At 44.8% G+C, this 14,068-nt stretch overlaps 1 protein-coding gene across 4 annotated transcripts in view; it reads right to left on the bottom strand.

The window, feature by feature from the left end:
- LOC138951953 (RNA-binding protein lark-like) overlaps nucleotides 1-14,068 on the bottom strand; it is a 67,509-nt gene that overhangs the window by 22,236 nt on the left and 31,205 nt on the right. For all 4 annotated transcript variants that reach the window (XM_070323518.1, XM_070323519.1, XM_070323521.1 and 1 more), the window contains 4 exons: nucleotides 10,379-10,462; nucleotides 8,266-8,309; nucleotides 7,442-7,568; nucleotides 143-226 (listed from right to left, as the gene is read on the bottom strand). In XM_070323518.1, coding sequence (XP_070179619.1) covers nucleotides 143-226; nucleotides 7,442-7,568; nucleotides 8,266-8,309; nucleotides 10,379-10,462 — 339 coding nt within the window. The remainder of the gene's footprint in view (nucleotides 1-142; nucleotides 227-7,441; nucleotides 7,569-8,265; nucleotides 8,310-10,378; nucleotides 10,463-14,068) is intronic.

Genomic DNA, 14,068 nt, shown 5'->3' with positions numbered 1-14,068 from the left:
AAACTTAAAGAAGGGTGTCATGAAGAATCATCCTCATAGTCCTACTTAATGACGTATTTACACAAAAAAAACTGCTAGACAATGCAAATAACGTGGGGCTGCGCTTAAAGTTAAACTGATGTTAAACAAAGTACCCCCTTACCTCGACCCTCATTCGCTGTCCTTTGATGTTGTAGCCATTCAGGTTGGCAATAGCAGTGTTGGCTTCTTTCATGTTCTCCATATGCTGCACAAGAGAAAAGTGATGATGAATTATTTGCCGTTGTTTAATCCTTCGCAACAATAACGAATGAAGTCCAGAGGCTTTCGTCAAAGTGCAAAATCAATGTGATTTGATTTTGGCTTTATATTTGACTTTTGAGGGTGTACAATTGAATAGATCAGTCTTGCAGTTGCACACCATGCCAAGATACCTACCAGGGTTCCACACAACCCCAAAAGTCAAGGGTATCCATACCCTTTCAGGAAAAAAGTAAAGGGTTTTTATACCCCTTCCAGATTTTTCACAGGGTATGAGTGACAATCGGTGTATCCATGAAATATCATTTTTTCCCATATGATTGCCTGTCTGGTAGTTATCACCTTTCCCATTTTGACGTTGTGACAATACATGTATGGTCATTCTCAGAAATGGTGGTCCAAAGTGTTACATACAAAGTAAAAAATAAAGTGTCAAGAAATACAAAATAATTGTTTTTACTATGAAGTCTATTGTTTGCTATACATAATAATGCAAAATTTCCTAGATAAATTTTCATTTAATTAATATACTTACCCGAATCACATTAGCATTGAGTCACCTGAGATGCTTATCACTGAAAAACGCTTACCCGGCTAAAAATTTTAAAGGGAAGCAACCCCATCACCAAAACGAAAGTGAAAGTAGCTTGGTAATGGGCCAGCACACTGGGAGTTACCTCCCATACGGGTGTGTGCCACGTCACTTCCTCTAGGAACACGTGCCTATTCTCATACGGCTTTAAAAATCTTAAAACCATACGCGGGGCAGGTGGGAGGGAATACAGTATGTGATTCGGGTAAGTATATTAATTAAATGAAAATTTATCTAGGAAATTTTCCATTAAATAACATATTCTTACTCCGAATCACATTAGCAGATAACATCAACAAGGCGGTGGGCTAGAAATGAATCAAAACTCACCATCAACTGACCTGCTGCTATGAGAGCTGGAAGGCCTCTGGAGCCATCCTGTCGAAGAGCCGAGACGTCCCGAAGATAAAAGTTTATGAAAACATCTTCAGAACGCCAAAACGCAATTGTCAGCACCTCCTCTAGACATCTGGAGCGCAGTACTGCCAGAGAGGATGCCCACACCCTCATTTCATGGGCTCGGGCCGAGTCAAGTGGCAAGGAGGGCATGACCCCCCCCCCTCTTTGTGCGACTCCACTCATAAGCTTGCTTAATGAGCGAGGACACCCACCAGGCCAACGATACCTTCGACAAATCTTACTCGCGCCTAGAAAAGGGCGAGATAAACAGCAACTTCTGAGAACTAGACCGAAACGGCTGAGTCCGGGCTAAGTACAGACGAAGAGCCCTCACAGGGCAATTGACCGAATCAAGGTCATCCGGGGCCAACGCGCTGATCAGAGCCTTGACTCTAACCAGCGGAGAGGCCTGCCCCGGAGACTGATTCTTGGCCAGGAAATCGGGCCGGAAACGCAAAGATGCGGAACCGTCCGACTAAAAGGAGATATCTCCAGGCTGACCCGACAGGGCGTGGACCTCGCTACCCCGTCGGGCCGTTGCCAACAAAAGAAGAACCAGCGCTTTGCGAGTGACATTGAACAGAATGGCCTCGCTCAAAGGCTCAAAATCCGCAGAACGTAGGAATTCCAGGATTAAAAACAAGTCCCACTTGGGAGCGGGCAAACGAGCTTTCGCTTCCTTAAGAGCAGCCCTTTTAATGACTGCAGCTATAACGCCCCCGACTCGAACAGACCGACCGATCTGCTTAAGAGTCGCCGAGATAGCGAAGCGCCGGACCCTCAACGAGGAGCCTGAGGCGCCCTGCGAAGACATGAAAGAGAGGCGGTTGGCGACCTGAATAGAGCGCGGAGCCACCGAACTCACCCCTGTAGCTGAACATCAGGCAGTCCATGCCTTCCAGTGGGAAGCATAAACTGACGAGGTGGACGCTCTATGCGAGCGAGCCACCAAGTCCAGACGGATGGAAGCCATCAGGAGAGGCAAAGTGGAGCAAATCTGAGCTTGGAGCTTGTGCACCCTTCTCTGAGAAGGCTGGACAGTCCACGCGACCGTGTCGAAAGACATCCCCAGATAAGTGAATGTCTGTGACGGGGTCAGCTCCGACTTTCCCTGGTTGATCGAGAACCCCAACAAGTTGGATTCTCGAAGAACCATCAGGGTATCTTGCGAACAGCCGCTCTGGGACTGGTTCATGATGAATCAGTCGTCCAGATAAACCCGCAGGCGGATACCCTAGGACCTCACCAGTGCACAGACCTGTCTCACCACCATGGTGAAAATCCATGGTGCGAGGGACAGCCCGAAAGGGAGTGCGCGAAACTGGTAGATCTGATCTCCCCACCGGAAACAAAGCCATTTCCGGTCGGCCGGATGCATAAGAATGAAAGTATGCGTCCGTGAGATCGATCGAGGTCACCCAGTCTCCTGGGCGGAGAGAGTCTCGGACCGAGGCTGGCGTCTCCATCTTGTCTTTTATCTCACTCAAGAAAGTGTTGAGGAGAGATAAATCCAACACGGGACGCCGTCCTCCTGACGCTTTGGGAACGGCGAAAAGACGCCCTAAAATCCCAGGGAGCTATGGACCCGAACTCTCTCCACCGCGCCCTTCTGCTCCAGGGAGGCAATTTCCGACTGCAAGACGGAACATGCTTCCTGCGAGAAGATGGGCTTGAACCGCGGTGGCACTCGGGTAAGAGGCGCCTTTTCCTCCCGCCAGAGCAGGCGGAAGCCCGATCTCACCACTCCCACAATCCATTGGCTGTCTACTACCAACATCCAACGAGAAAGCGCACGGGAGGGGCCTCCCGCCATCACCAAGGTGGAAGGCGGGAGGGGGGTGAGATCGGGAGCGCTTCATTGGGGGTGTGGCTTACTCCCAGAGCCGCCGCACCCCCTCCCCGATGCCGTCCTCTTCTTCCTGCCACGAGCGACCGGCAGAGCCTGCCGCTTCTGAGCTGGCTTGAGGTTCGACATGTCTGAGCCTGCTTTTGCTTAGAAGGCTTAGACTGTTTCACCCCCTGCAGAGTGAAGTCGAGGAACTGACTGTCCTTGTTCGACTGAATCTCCTTCTGTCTGGCATCCATTGCCAGAGAACAGAAGCGAGATTCCTCTGAGACCGGGGAGACTCTCAAGGTCTCCCTAGTAGCCAGCTCCGTGAACTGGGACTGCGAGAGGAAGAGATCCCTCCTACAGAGGACCGCTTGGGTGTACTGTAGAGAGGAAAGACGCAATTGTTCCTCATTGACCTTGGCCAAGGCGGTAAAAAAGCGCAGAGACATCGTCCGCATTTTGTTCTTCACTGAGAGTGAAAGGAACCAGCGAATCGATCAATGCCCGATACAGAGTCCGAACAAGAGTCTCCGCAACGGAGGACAGTTCGATCTGCCGACGTCCAACCTCCTCAGCAGAGAGGAGGGAAGCCTCAGAAACCGGCAGAACCAGATCAAGCTTGATCGGTTTAGCCAAAAGAGGCAGCAATTCCCGGGGAACCGGAAGGGTAGCCCTAGGGAGTGCAAAAGACGCCAGCCAGCTCTGGCTCTGAGTGGGCAAGCTAAGCTTCCTATTGCCCGTAGGCACAAAGGAAGAGGCTTGAGAAGCCGACGCCACCCACTGCTGAGCTGATTCCGGAACTGGACCAAAAGGAAGCAGTAACGGAACAGGCACTGGCCGAATACCACTCCCCGCATGTGCTGGACGAACCAGCGAATGCGAAAGATGGTAAGCCACTGACGGAGACTCGGCGAACCGGAAGGAAGAAACATCTTCCTGTGCCGGCCGGAAGTCCGCCATGGCCGAAGGATCGAACGGAGCGGAAGAGTCCGCAGCCACCACCCCTTCGGGGAAAAAACGAGACGCTACTTCCGCCGCGATGTCAAGAACAGACTTGAGCTTCGACGGAAACACGCCCCGAGACTCCTCGTTGACCACTGATGGAGCATCAAAATAGTCACACATGGAACCATGACCAAAACCACCAGTTCCGGAAGCAGAAGCATGCCCTGGCAAACCGGAAACCGGAGTGCCTGTGCACGAACATTATCCTGCAACCCAGAACCTTGTGAAGGTAAGGGTAGGCAGGACGACCATCCGTAAAAACCGGAGCTGGATGAGCTGACGTCACTCCCCCATCCGAGTGGAGTGATGCCTGCTCAAGCCTAGGCACTAAATGGCCGGAAGGCGTACGCTGGAATCCACCCTCTGATATCCGGAAGGAAGCACCAGAAGAGGAAGCAGCGTGTCCGGCCGAAACCGGAAGTGTAGTCGACGAAACCGCGCAATGCGGAATTGAAGGCTGCACTGGTTGACTTCGTGATCCAGAAGGACCGGAAGTCAGTGAAAACTCCATACTGCCGCAGCCGCCGTAGCGTGCCTGCGTGGACGGATCATCACCTCCGGCGAGTGCCGGTAGTGCAGCCGACAGAACCGCGCAATGCGGAAGCGAAGGCTGCACTGAAACCAAAGGTGAAAAAGACGTATGAGAATAGGCACGTGTTCCTAGAGGAAGTGACGTGGCACACACCCGTATGGGAGGTAACTCCCAGTGTGCTGGCCCATTACCAAGCTACTTTCACTTTCGTTTTGGTGATGGGGTTGCTTCCCTTTAAAATTTTTAGCCGGGTAAGCGTTTTTCAGTGATAAGCATCTCAGGTGACTCAATGCTAATGTGATTCGGAGTAAGAATATGTTATTTAATGCAAAAATTAGACAAAAAGAGTAATTGGTTGCTGAATAAGAGACGTTTTAAAGTGTTGTATTTACGTGATGAATGTTGTAACATGGAAACCAAATTCCAACTTTAAACCACCTAAGCCTTCAATCCTTTGTGCATTTTTTATCAGTTCTGCAGTATTTTTGTGTCTAAGAAACATACAATGTTAAAGGTTTCACAGACGGACGGGCGGGACGGACGCCCGGACGCCCGGAAGGACAGGCGGACGATGTCGGTGAGTATATAGACTCACTTTTGTAAGTATAATGTATTTCCCTCACACATATGTAGATTTGGAAGAGTTACCTTCCATAGTTCAAGGTCAAGGTCACTTCAAACTATGTATACAATCCAACTTTAAAGGACCCTTGCGACCTTGACCTTGAAGCAAGGTCAACCAAACTGGTGTCCAAAGATAGGGCTTACATTGCCCTGTATAGCATACATAGCTAAGGTTGCCATTCTCAATAACTTCAGAAAAAAATGCGAAAATGTGAAAAATGGTCGTTTTTAAGACAACAATTACGGCCCCTGTGACCTTGAACTTGAAGTGAGGTCAAGTTGCCGCACATGTTTTTTGAGATCTTGTAACCATACACCATCAGGCCACATCAGGTGTTGATAGACTTAATAGTGTCCAAGAAATATCCAACGTTAAAGTTTTCCGGACGGACGGCGGGACGGACGGACGGACGACTCGGGTGAGTACATAGACTCACTTTTGCTTCGCATGTGAGTCAAAAACGACTCTTGGCGGTGGGCGCAATTCGCGGTGGGATAGAATTGCTGTTCGGCTAATAGAACAGCGTCACTGGGCCTGAGCACACATACGCTGCGTGTGCCACTGAGTTTGTATGCTGCGCGACCTAATTTTATGAACGAGCGAAGGGAAGCCAGCCGGCTTCATACCTCTTGTAGCATTTTTTCTCTCGCGCGGTGTGTGTGTGTGTTCAAGATTTTGTGCACATGTGCGTGCGTGCGTGCGTATGTATGTATGTATGTCTGTGGTAGAAACTTTAACATTTGAAGACGTCACAACATTTGAAGACGTCACATTATGACGTAAGAGGGTTAGACGTCACGCGAAGGAATTACTGAAAGTCTCGGTCATTGTTATTTTGAGCGGGCCGAGACTAGTTTTTTCTTCGAAATCGGCCATTCAGATCTAGATCTAGTGTCTCGCTTTCTTGCACAGTGTCACCTATGCCGCTTACTGTGTGTGTGTGTGTGTGTGTGTATGTGTGACGAAGTGATTGAGTTTGTGTTACTGTTTGTCGATTTCTTACGTGAGCCTTAAAGGCTTCGCCTCTTGTTTTCATGTTGAAACAAAGGTTTGGTCTCGCTGGTTGTTCTTAAGCACTGATAAGTTATCTTCTGTCTCTAAAACAAATTCATTGTCATTTTCAAGTATTAGTTACATTTACACCCTTGTCAGATCTACAAGCCAACAGGTGCAAGCACTAGGAATCCTGTGACCATAGTTTAACTACCAGGTGTCTGAGGTATAATAAAACACACACTTTTGTGTATTATGGCATTATTTAAAGACTGTGACAAAACTTGTTTGGGCAAGTAGATACAATTTCATTTACACCAAACGCATATTTTTAACTTAGAAGTACAATTAAATTACATCAAACACAACTTTTTCGCTCAATTTAAAAAAAAATACAATCATCCTACCTAATGACTTTCCTCTGCAATGATTTTTAAGTAAGTTTGACCAGAAACATTTTTTTAAGATAGTTTCCCTTTTTTCATGATTATTTACACCAAATGTAACGTACTGACCAGCTAAAAAAGAACGTTCAAAATCCAAAACCTATGTTCAGATCAAACTTTCATTAATCTAACATATGTTTCTCCATCCATTTCTGGACCTATTAAAAATTAGATTGAGATGATACCCTTATCAGTAACTTGGTTATTCAATGCCCAATGTACCATGCGTTTCGCGTAACGCCTTGTGTGCCCAAAAAGGTGCTTTTTTTCTTGAACAAAGTCAATTTTCTCAGCATCCAGACGACTGACAGACATAAATTTGGTATGGATAGAATCTGCATGAGGAATACTTCATAACTGTATTGTTTATATTGTCATTTAAAAACAGAATAAAATACAAAGTAATAAAAGTATCCAGAACAGGATTTTTGCATTTGGACACCTTGACAGATTCCTGACCACATACAAAATTGGAGTCTGGAAAAAGTGCCTTGTCTTGTCATTGCCCAAGATAATCAAGTTATCAACGCACACACATCTTTTATTTGTGTCTCTATGTTGTCTTCTTCAAAGGCTGTTAGCCTGAGGTTCTTGTGAACGTGAATTGAATGTTCCAAAAATGTAACCTTTTCACATGTGTTTTTTGCTGTTGTTTTGTTTGTTGTTGCTTTGTTTCTTTATTGGGGAGGATGGGGTAAGGGTGGGGGGGGGGGGGGGGGGAAATGCCCTTTCAAACTAAAGGCAGTAAACATTATAAGTATAACATTAACAGACTCACCACAAAGCCATAATTCTTGAGGACATCACACTCTGCCACCTCTCCATACTTCTCGAACAGGACTCTTACATCTTCAGGCTTTGTATCCCCGCTGAGGTTTCCAATGAAAATTTTGATGGTCATGTTTCTGTAGTAGGATTAAGAAGAATAAGAACAGTGTTAAATCTTAATTCTAAAGGCAAACACTATGACTATTGACTAGTATGAGTATAATCATAAAATGATTTTCAGGATCATCAGGATCAGCACATTGCAACGGATTTAAACATTAAACACACATCTGACCACAGGCGGAAGGTATCGTCCACTGGACTACTACTATCACAAAAAGACTACAAGGTACGTCACTCAGCTTCGAGTCTTCTGTGTGCTTGGAGTCGCTTCCTGGGGAAAAATATTGTTCAAGACGGTTTGCCTCTTCCTACAGTCTGTGTAAGGTCAAATAAATACAGTTGAATGATTGTTTGAACAGTATGTACCTTTAATTTTCAGCTTCCGTCCGTTGCAGGTTGTTTTTAACCATCATTTGGAAGAATCTTCGTTTGCGAGCCGCTAATATCCACTTTGCGTCAAATCATGCATCCGCACCGAATATGCATACCAGCGCTCATTGGTCTAAAACATATGTAAATATTGTGCAGCAAAGGGAAGCTACCCATGGGAAAATAATCATCGAATATCCTGTTATTAACCAATGAGCGCTGGTATGCATAATCTGGTTTATACCTTACTCTCTGTAAAAATGTGTGCGTGTTCAGCTACAGGCACAAAATATGGGTTTACACTATGAGGTTAGGTTACGGAATGGCCAATGTGAAAATTACCCTCTGCGGTCTCCCTTCGGATTTCCCTCTTTGCCGGTCGAAAGCTGCAACAGGACGAGGAGGGATACAGCATTATTGAAGTCAAGGTCAGGAACGGCCACGAGCTGGGTAACGCAAGCTGAACGGCAAAAGCACACGACGGAGTGCAATTTACCTCGTCTTCGCTACTCGCCACTGGAACGTCCACACCAAAGGCAGACTTTGCCAACCACTGTTAAAACTACCAAAGGAATGTTTTCTCTACGCAGTTCCCAAACTTTCTTCTCAGATTTCATGTTGCGCTCTCGGAACCAAAACATAATAAGATTTACCCCCCCCCCCCCCCCCCTTTTTCCATGTGCAAAAATATACAGCCGAAGAAACTTAGCAGATTGGACACAAATCGAGCTGATGAATCAAAATCAAATTTTGCGGCACAAAATCTCTAGCAAGAGCACACCTACAAGTGGTTGGCAAATGGTAACTGGTCTTCAGAAAGCGCTTGAAACAAAAAAGGAACGGATAAGTTTGTAAACTAAACTAATGCATTTCATGAGCGTGGTAATAAAACAATCATACCTGTCTCCAATCCCTAAGCTTGTTAAAACAATACGAGAAAACTTCAAGTCTTTTTTAAAGACAATTCTGACTGCAATGACATTGACAAACTGCATGCCTTATCCAGATATTGCTCAGCAAAAAAACTAACTGAAAAACAGAGATCTGTTTTTGATTGAAAATTATTTGTGACAAAAATGTAGGACTTCATCTCCACGCACAAGGATTATTTTTTATGACACTAACAGTAACCAAAGATGTTATTGTTGTGGTCTGAGCCCTCTCCATGTTCGGAAAGATGTTGATTTCGCTTTTTAACTTGTGCTTGTAACAGACCTGTAACTCACACAACTACATGAGAGAAAAACACGCATTAATACGGCAAACACAACGCAAACATCCATCGCTAGTACAACACAGATTGATCTGCTCTTACACCAAGTAACAATAGTTTTTTAAAGTCCAAGGAAAAATATAACGTACATCTCAAACTTCTCCGGTTATCGGTTTGATATCACTACATTATTGGACTTAATGTGAAAAAGATAGCCCGACGGTTTCCTGTGTGAAAATAGAAACATGAATTGCGTATGCTACCTGAACATTTTTAAGTATCGCATTTGGAAATAAAAAACGTTACATTTGACCAGCAAGATGCTTGTCCCCATCCGAAATACCACTTCGGCAAATATTACACACGAACATTTCCTATAACAAGAAGAGCAAACGCTCGATCGAATCACTTTCGCAGTTCTGAATATTATATGAGGCATCAGATGGACAGGAAGAAATTGCTATTCACAACACAATGAGTCACGTTCACATAAAATTTGAGCCCGGTCACTTTTATAGTTTCCGAGAAAAGCCCAACGTTAAGTTGTGTGTTGCCGAACAGAAAAGGCTAGTTATCTCCCTTGTTTTTCTGATAACGTTCGTAAAAGGCTACAGATGTAAATACTTTGATGTAAAGAATAATCCTACAAAGTTTCAATCACATCCGATGAACTTTGTCAAAGATATAAAATGTCTAATTTTTCCTTTGACGCTGACCTGTGACCTTGAAAAAGGTCAAAGGTCAACGAAACCATCGTTAAAGTGTAGAGGTCATTGGAGGTCACGACTAAACAAAATATGAGCCCGATCGCTTTGATAGTTTCCGAGAAAAGTCCAACGTTAAGGTGGTGTCTACGGCCGGCCGGCCAGCTGGCCGGCCGGCCGGCCGGCCGGACAGACTAGCACTGACCGATTACATAGAGTCACTTTTTCTCAAGTGACTCAAAAAGCACCCAACGGACAGAGAATGAAAAATAAACCTTGTAAATCTATTTAACACCTACAGCCAACTAACATTTCATAAAAATCATTCGACGGAAAGAGAGAAACAATCAACCGATCAGTCCAAAACGCCTGCCGATCAACGTGATAATCCTTTCAGTTAAACTTAAAGGGTGTCATGAAGAATCGTCCTCATAGTCCTACTTAATGACGTATTTACAGAAAAAAAACTGCTAGACAATGCAAAAAACGTGGGGCTGCGCTTAAAGTTAAACTGATGTTAAACAAAGTACCCCCTTACCTCGACCCTCATTCGCTGTCCTTTGATGTTGTAGCCATTCAGGTTGGCAATAGCAGTGTTGGCTTCTTTCATGTTCTCCATATGCTGCACAAGAGAAAAGTGATGATGAATTATTTGCCGTTGTTTAATCCTTCGCAACAATAACGAATGAAGTCCAGAGGCTTTCGTCAAAGTGCAAAATCAATGTGATTTGATTTTGGCTTTATATTTGACTTTTGAGGGTGTACAATTGAATAGATCAGTCTTGCAGTTGCACACCATGCCAAGATACCTACCAGGGTTCCACACAACCCCAAAAGTCAAGGGTATCCATACCCTTTCAGGAAAAAAGTAAAGGGTTTTTACACCCCTTCCAGATTTTTCACAGGGTATGAGTGACAATCGGTGTATCCATGAAATATCATTTTTTTCCCATATGATTGCCTGTCTGGTAGTTATCACCTTTCCCATTTTGACGTTGTGACAATACATGTATGGTCATTCTCAGAAATGGTGGTCCAAAGTGTTACATACAAAGTAAAAAATAAAGTGTCAAGAAATACAAAATAATTGTTTTTACTATGAAGTCTATTGTTTGCTATACATAATAATGCAAAAACAAGAGGCGAAGCCTTCAAGGCTCCCGCAAGAAATCAACAAACAGTAACATAACACAAACTCACTCACTCCGTAACACACACACACAAACACACACACACACACACACACACACACACACACACGCACACACACACACAGTTAAAACTAACGCATCATATCAACTCCATGTATAATTTTCAAAAGAAGGCAAACAGATAAAATGACTAGGGTAATAGGTTAGGTACCTGCCATGTGGGCACTTTTTCCACTGCTGTCCTCAGTCCTATACTTTTCATCAAGACTTGTCACCATGCCGAGTAGATCTAAATTCGGAAGTCTTCATGTGGCTGAGGCATATATCTGACATAGCGTCGATCTTGTTGTAGGTTAACCTCCTTTCTGAAACAAATGGCAAAATGCGATTAGTTATGATGACTACAACCTACACAAATATAAACAGTGTTTTGAAACAGAATAGTCAGGTTATACAAGCCACTTTACCTATGCAGCATGGTAACCCTACAATATGCGAAACATGTCGACTGCAGCAGCCTGGTTCTTAAAATAATTCTGACGGTCAACACAGCCAGAAATGCCAACAAAGACAAGAAAGCTGTGGCAAGGTAAGCTTACCAAACGTTACATAGCGAATCATATGATAGTGCGTAAACAGCAAACAGTAGATCTACAATCAAAGAGAGGATCGAGTCTGGAATGAAACGCGATACAGATCTAGCATTCAAAAACTGTCTTTCACGTTCAAGGAAGTTGTTGCAAAGTACTTAAGACTTACTAAATTGTACAGACAAAACCATGACAGTGCATGTTTTGAATCTGAGGAAAAAATCGTGATCATTTTGACTTTGAGAACAGATTCATTCCGTTTCCTTATATCTGCATGTTCAAGTAAATGGTGGACAGTTTTTTTCGGGCAGAGTAAACTTAACTTGAGACTCTACTGCAAGTCTTGAAATTCACATAAATCGAACCACGAGCAAAGACATCCAAACATTACAGGCACTTTAGATCAACTCATTTCACTAGAGGTGACTGCCTAGCACTGTGTCTGCTGAAATAAAAAGAAATTAAAACAAAACGGATTAACAGTAGGTGACACGTTATCAGAGTGGGAGACACTAGATCTGTCTCTGAACTTACCGGGATACGGCTGCAAGATCGACACTGACTGCCGCGCTTTCGACAGCTCTTCCTCGCGTGGACATTGGAAACACGCTGTGCAGATCAAATTGTAGGAAATCTCCCTTTGGTATCTTCTTTATTTACTTTTCTGGAGCTTAGAAACCGAACAACATGAAATCGTCTTCCCCGGCGAATCGGCGAGGTGAGAACTGGACCACAATCCTTCGCGCGACCCCTGACCTGATCTTGACACCTGACCTGCCGTCTACATGCCAAACACGACACAAATCAGTCAACTGCTTGTACCCCTTCAAAACCCCCCACCACCCGTTTTCTTTGGATACACGCTTTAACTACACACATGCCGACACAATGTTGATCATTGCTTCAATAATTTGAAGATGGTGCTTGAAAATTAACCACGTGAAATGAGTATTTCGGTGTTTAGCCAAAAATGTTAAAGTTTCTACCACAGACATACACACATACATACGCACGCACGCACAGACAGACAAAGTTTACCATCGCATAGGCTACACTTACGTGAGCCAAAATGTAAGGCTTCTTTTTAAGCCTACTGTCTATATGATACTTACCGAGACAGTACTATTCTTGCACATTATCTATTATAGGCCGAAAAAATTGGACAAAACGCTGCGTGGGTACAATTATCTCCCATAACCATGCGCCACCGTGGATCCCAAGCACTGTCTGAGTGCTTCCCCCTTACAGGATGTAGGTGGCGCGTCCTCTTTCTTTATGAGCTGCAGACCCTCAAAAAGCCCATAACATATCAAGAGGGGAGGCGGGAGGGAAACTCTAATAGTACTGTCTCGGTAAGTATCATATAGACAGTAGGCTTAAAAAGAAGCCTTACAGTCAATATAACACTTACCTCGACAGTACTATTCTTGCACAGAATACCAGAGTGGTGTGAGGGTGATATGTAGAGTATTAAACTCCTTAATCAAAATCACTTAAATCCAAGGATTAAGATACCCAGGCAATTTTCGAACAGTACTACCGTAAAAGAAAATATACCCAAGAAAAATACCTTAGACTGACGTGACCATGCTGGCAACCACTGCTTTGGCAATGCCATACGACTGGTCAAGCCTGAGACTGGAAAAGTCTCGCATATAGTGGTTAATAAACGTGGCTGGAGTCTTCCAGAACGCGACCGCCATTATGCTTTGGAGCGAGGCACCCCGCACGTGCGCCAACGAGGAGCCGATAGCCCGAATCTCGTGTGCCCTGATGTCAGGGACCACATCCACTTGAGCATGAACATAAGCCTGTTTGATAAGCAAGGTCAGCCAACGAGCTAAAGTTTGTCTAGAAATATCCGATTGGTACTTCGGATTAAGCGAGACAAACAGTGACCGCTTAGAAGACCGAAAGCTACGTGTTCTATCCAGGTACACTCTAAGGGCACGTACTGGGCAGAGGAAGCGATCAGGGTCATCATGTTCAAGAGTGGGAGCCAAGGCTTGAATGACTACTGGTTTGGACAACTCCGAGGCATTCTGATTCTTGGCTCGAAAGTCTGGTAGGAAAGCCAACGTCACCTGATGTGTGGTGAACTCAATGTCAAATTCCAGGCCACTCAAAGCTTGAATACCACTGAGTCTACGGCAAGTGGCTAAAGCGATGAGGAACACAGTCTTAAAAGTCAGGAACTTGATACTAATGCCTGCCAGGGGTTCAAACTCCTTGCTACGCAGGAGTTTGAGAACCAGGAAGACATCCCACTTGGGAAATGAAACCCGAGGTTTAGACACCGCTGCATTGCTAATACCCGAAAGGACATTAGCGATGAGGGAGGAACTGATCAAGTGTTCAGGTCTGCGACCAGTAGCAGCCGCAATCGTGGAAGTGATGGCAGATTTGTATCCAAGAAGAGTCTTAGAAGAAAGACTCTTCTTTTGATACACTTCCACCAGGAAGTTGGCCAAGTCCTGTGTTGAGGGA

Source organism: Littorina saxatilis, linkage group LG17, assembly GCF_037325665.1.
Source record: "Littorina saxatilis isolate snail1 linkage group LG17, US_GU_Lsax_2.0, whole genome shotgun sequence".
In the NCBI taxonomy this organism is placed as follows: Eukaryota; Metazoa; Mollusca; class Gastropoda; order Littorinimorpha; family Littorinidae; genus Littorina; species Littorina saxatilis.
Note: the sequence above shows the minus strand (reverse complement) of the source record. Positions and strands in the feature narration are given on the sequence as shown.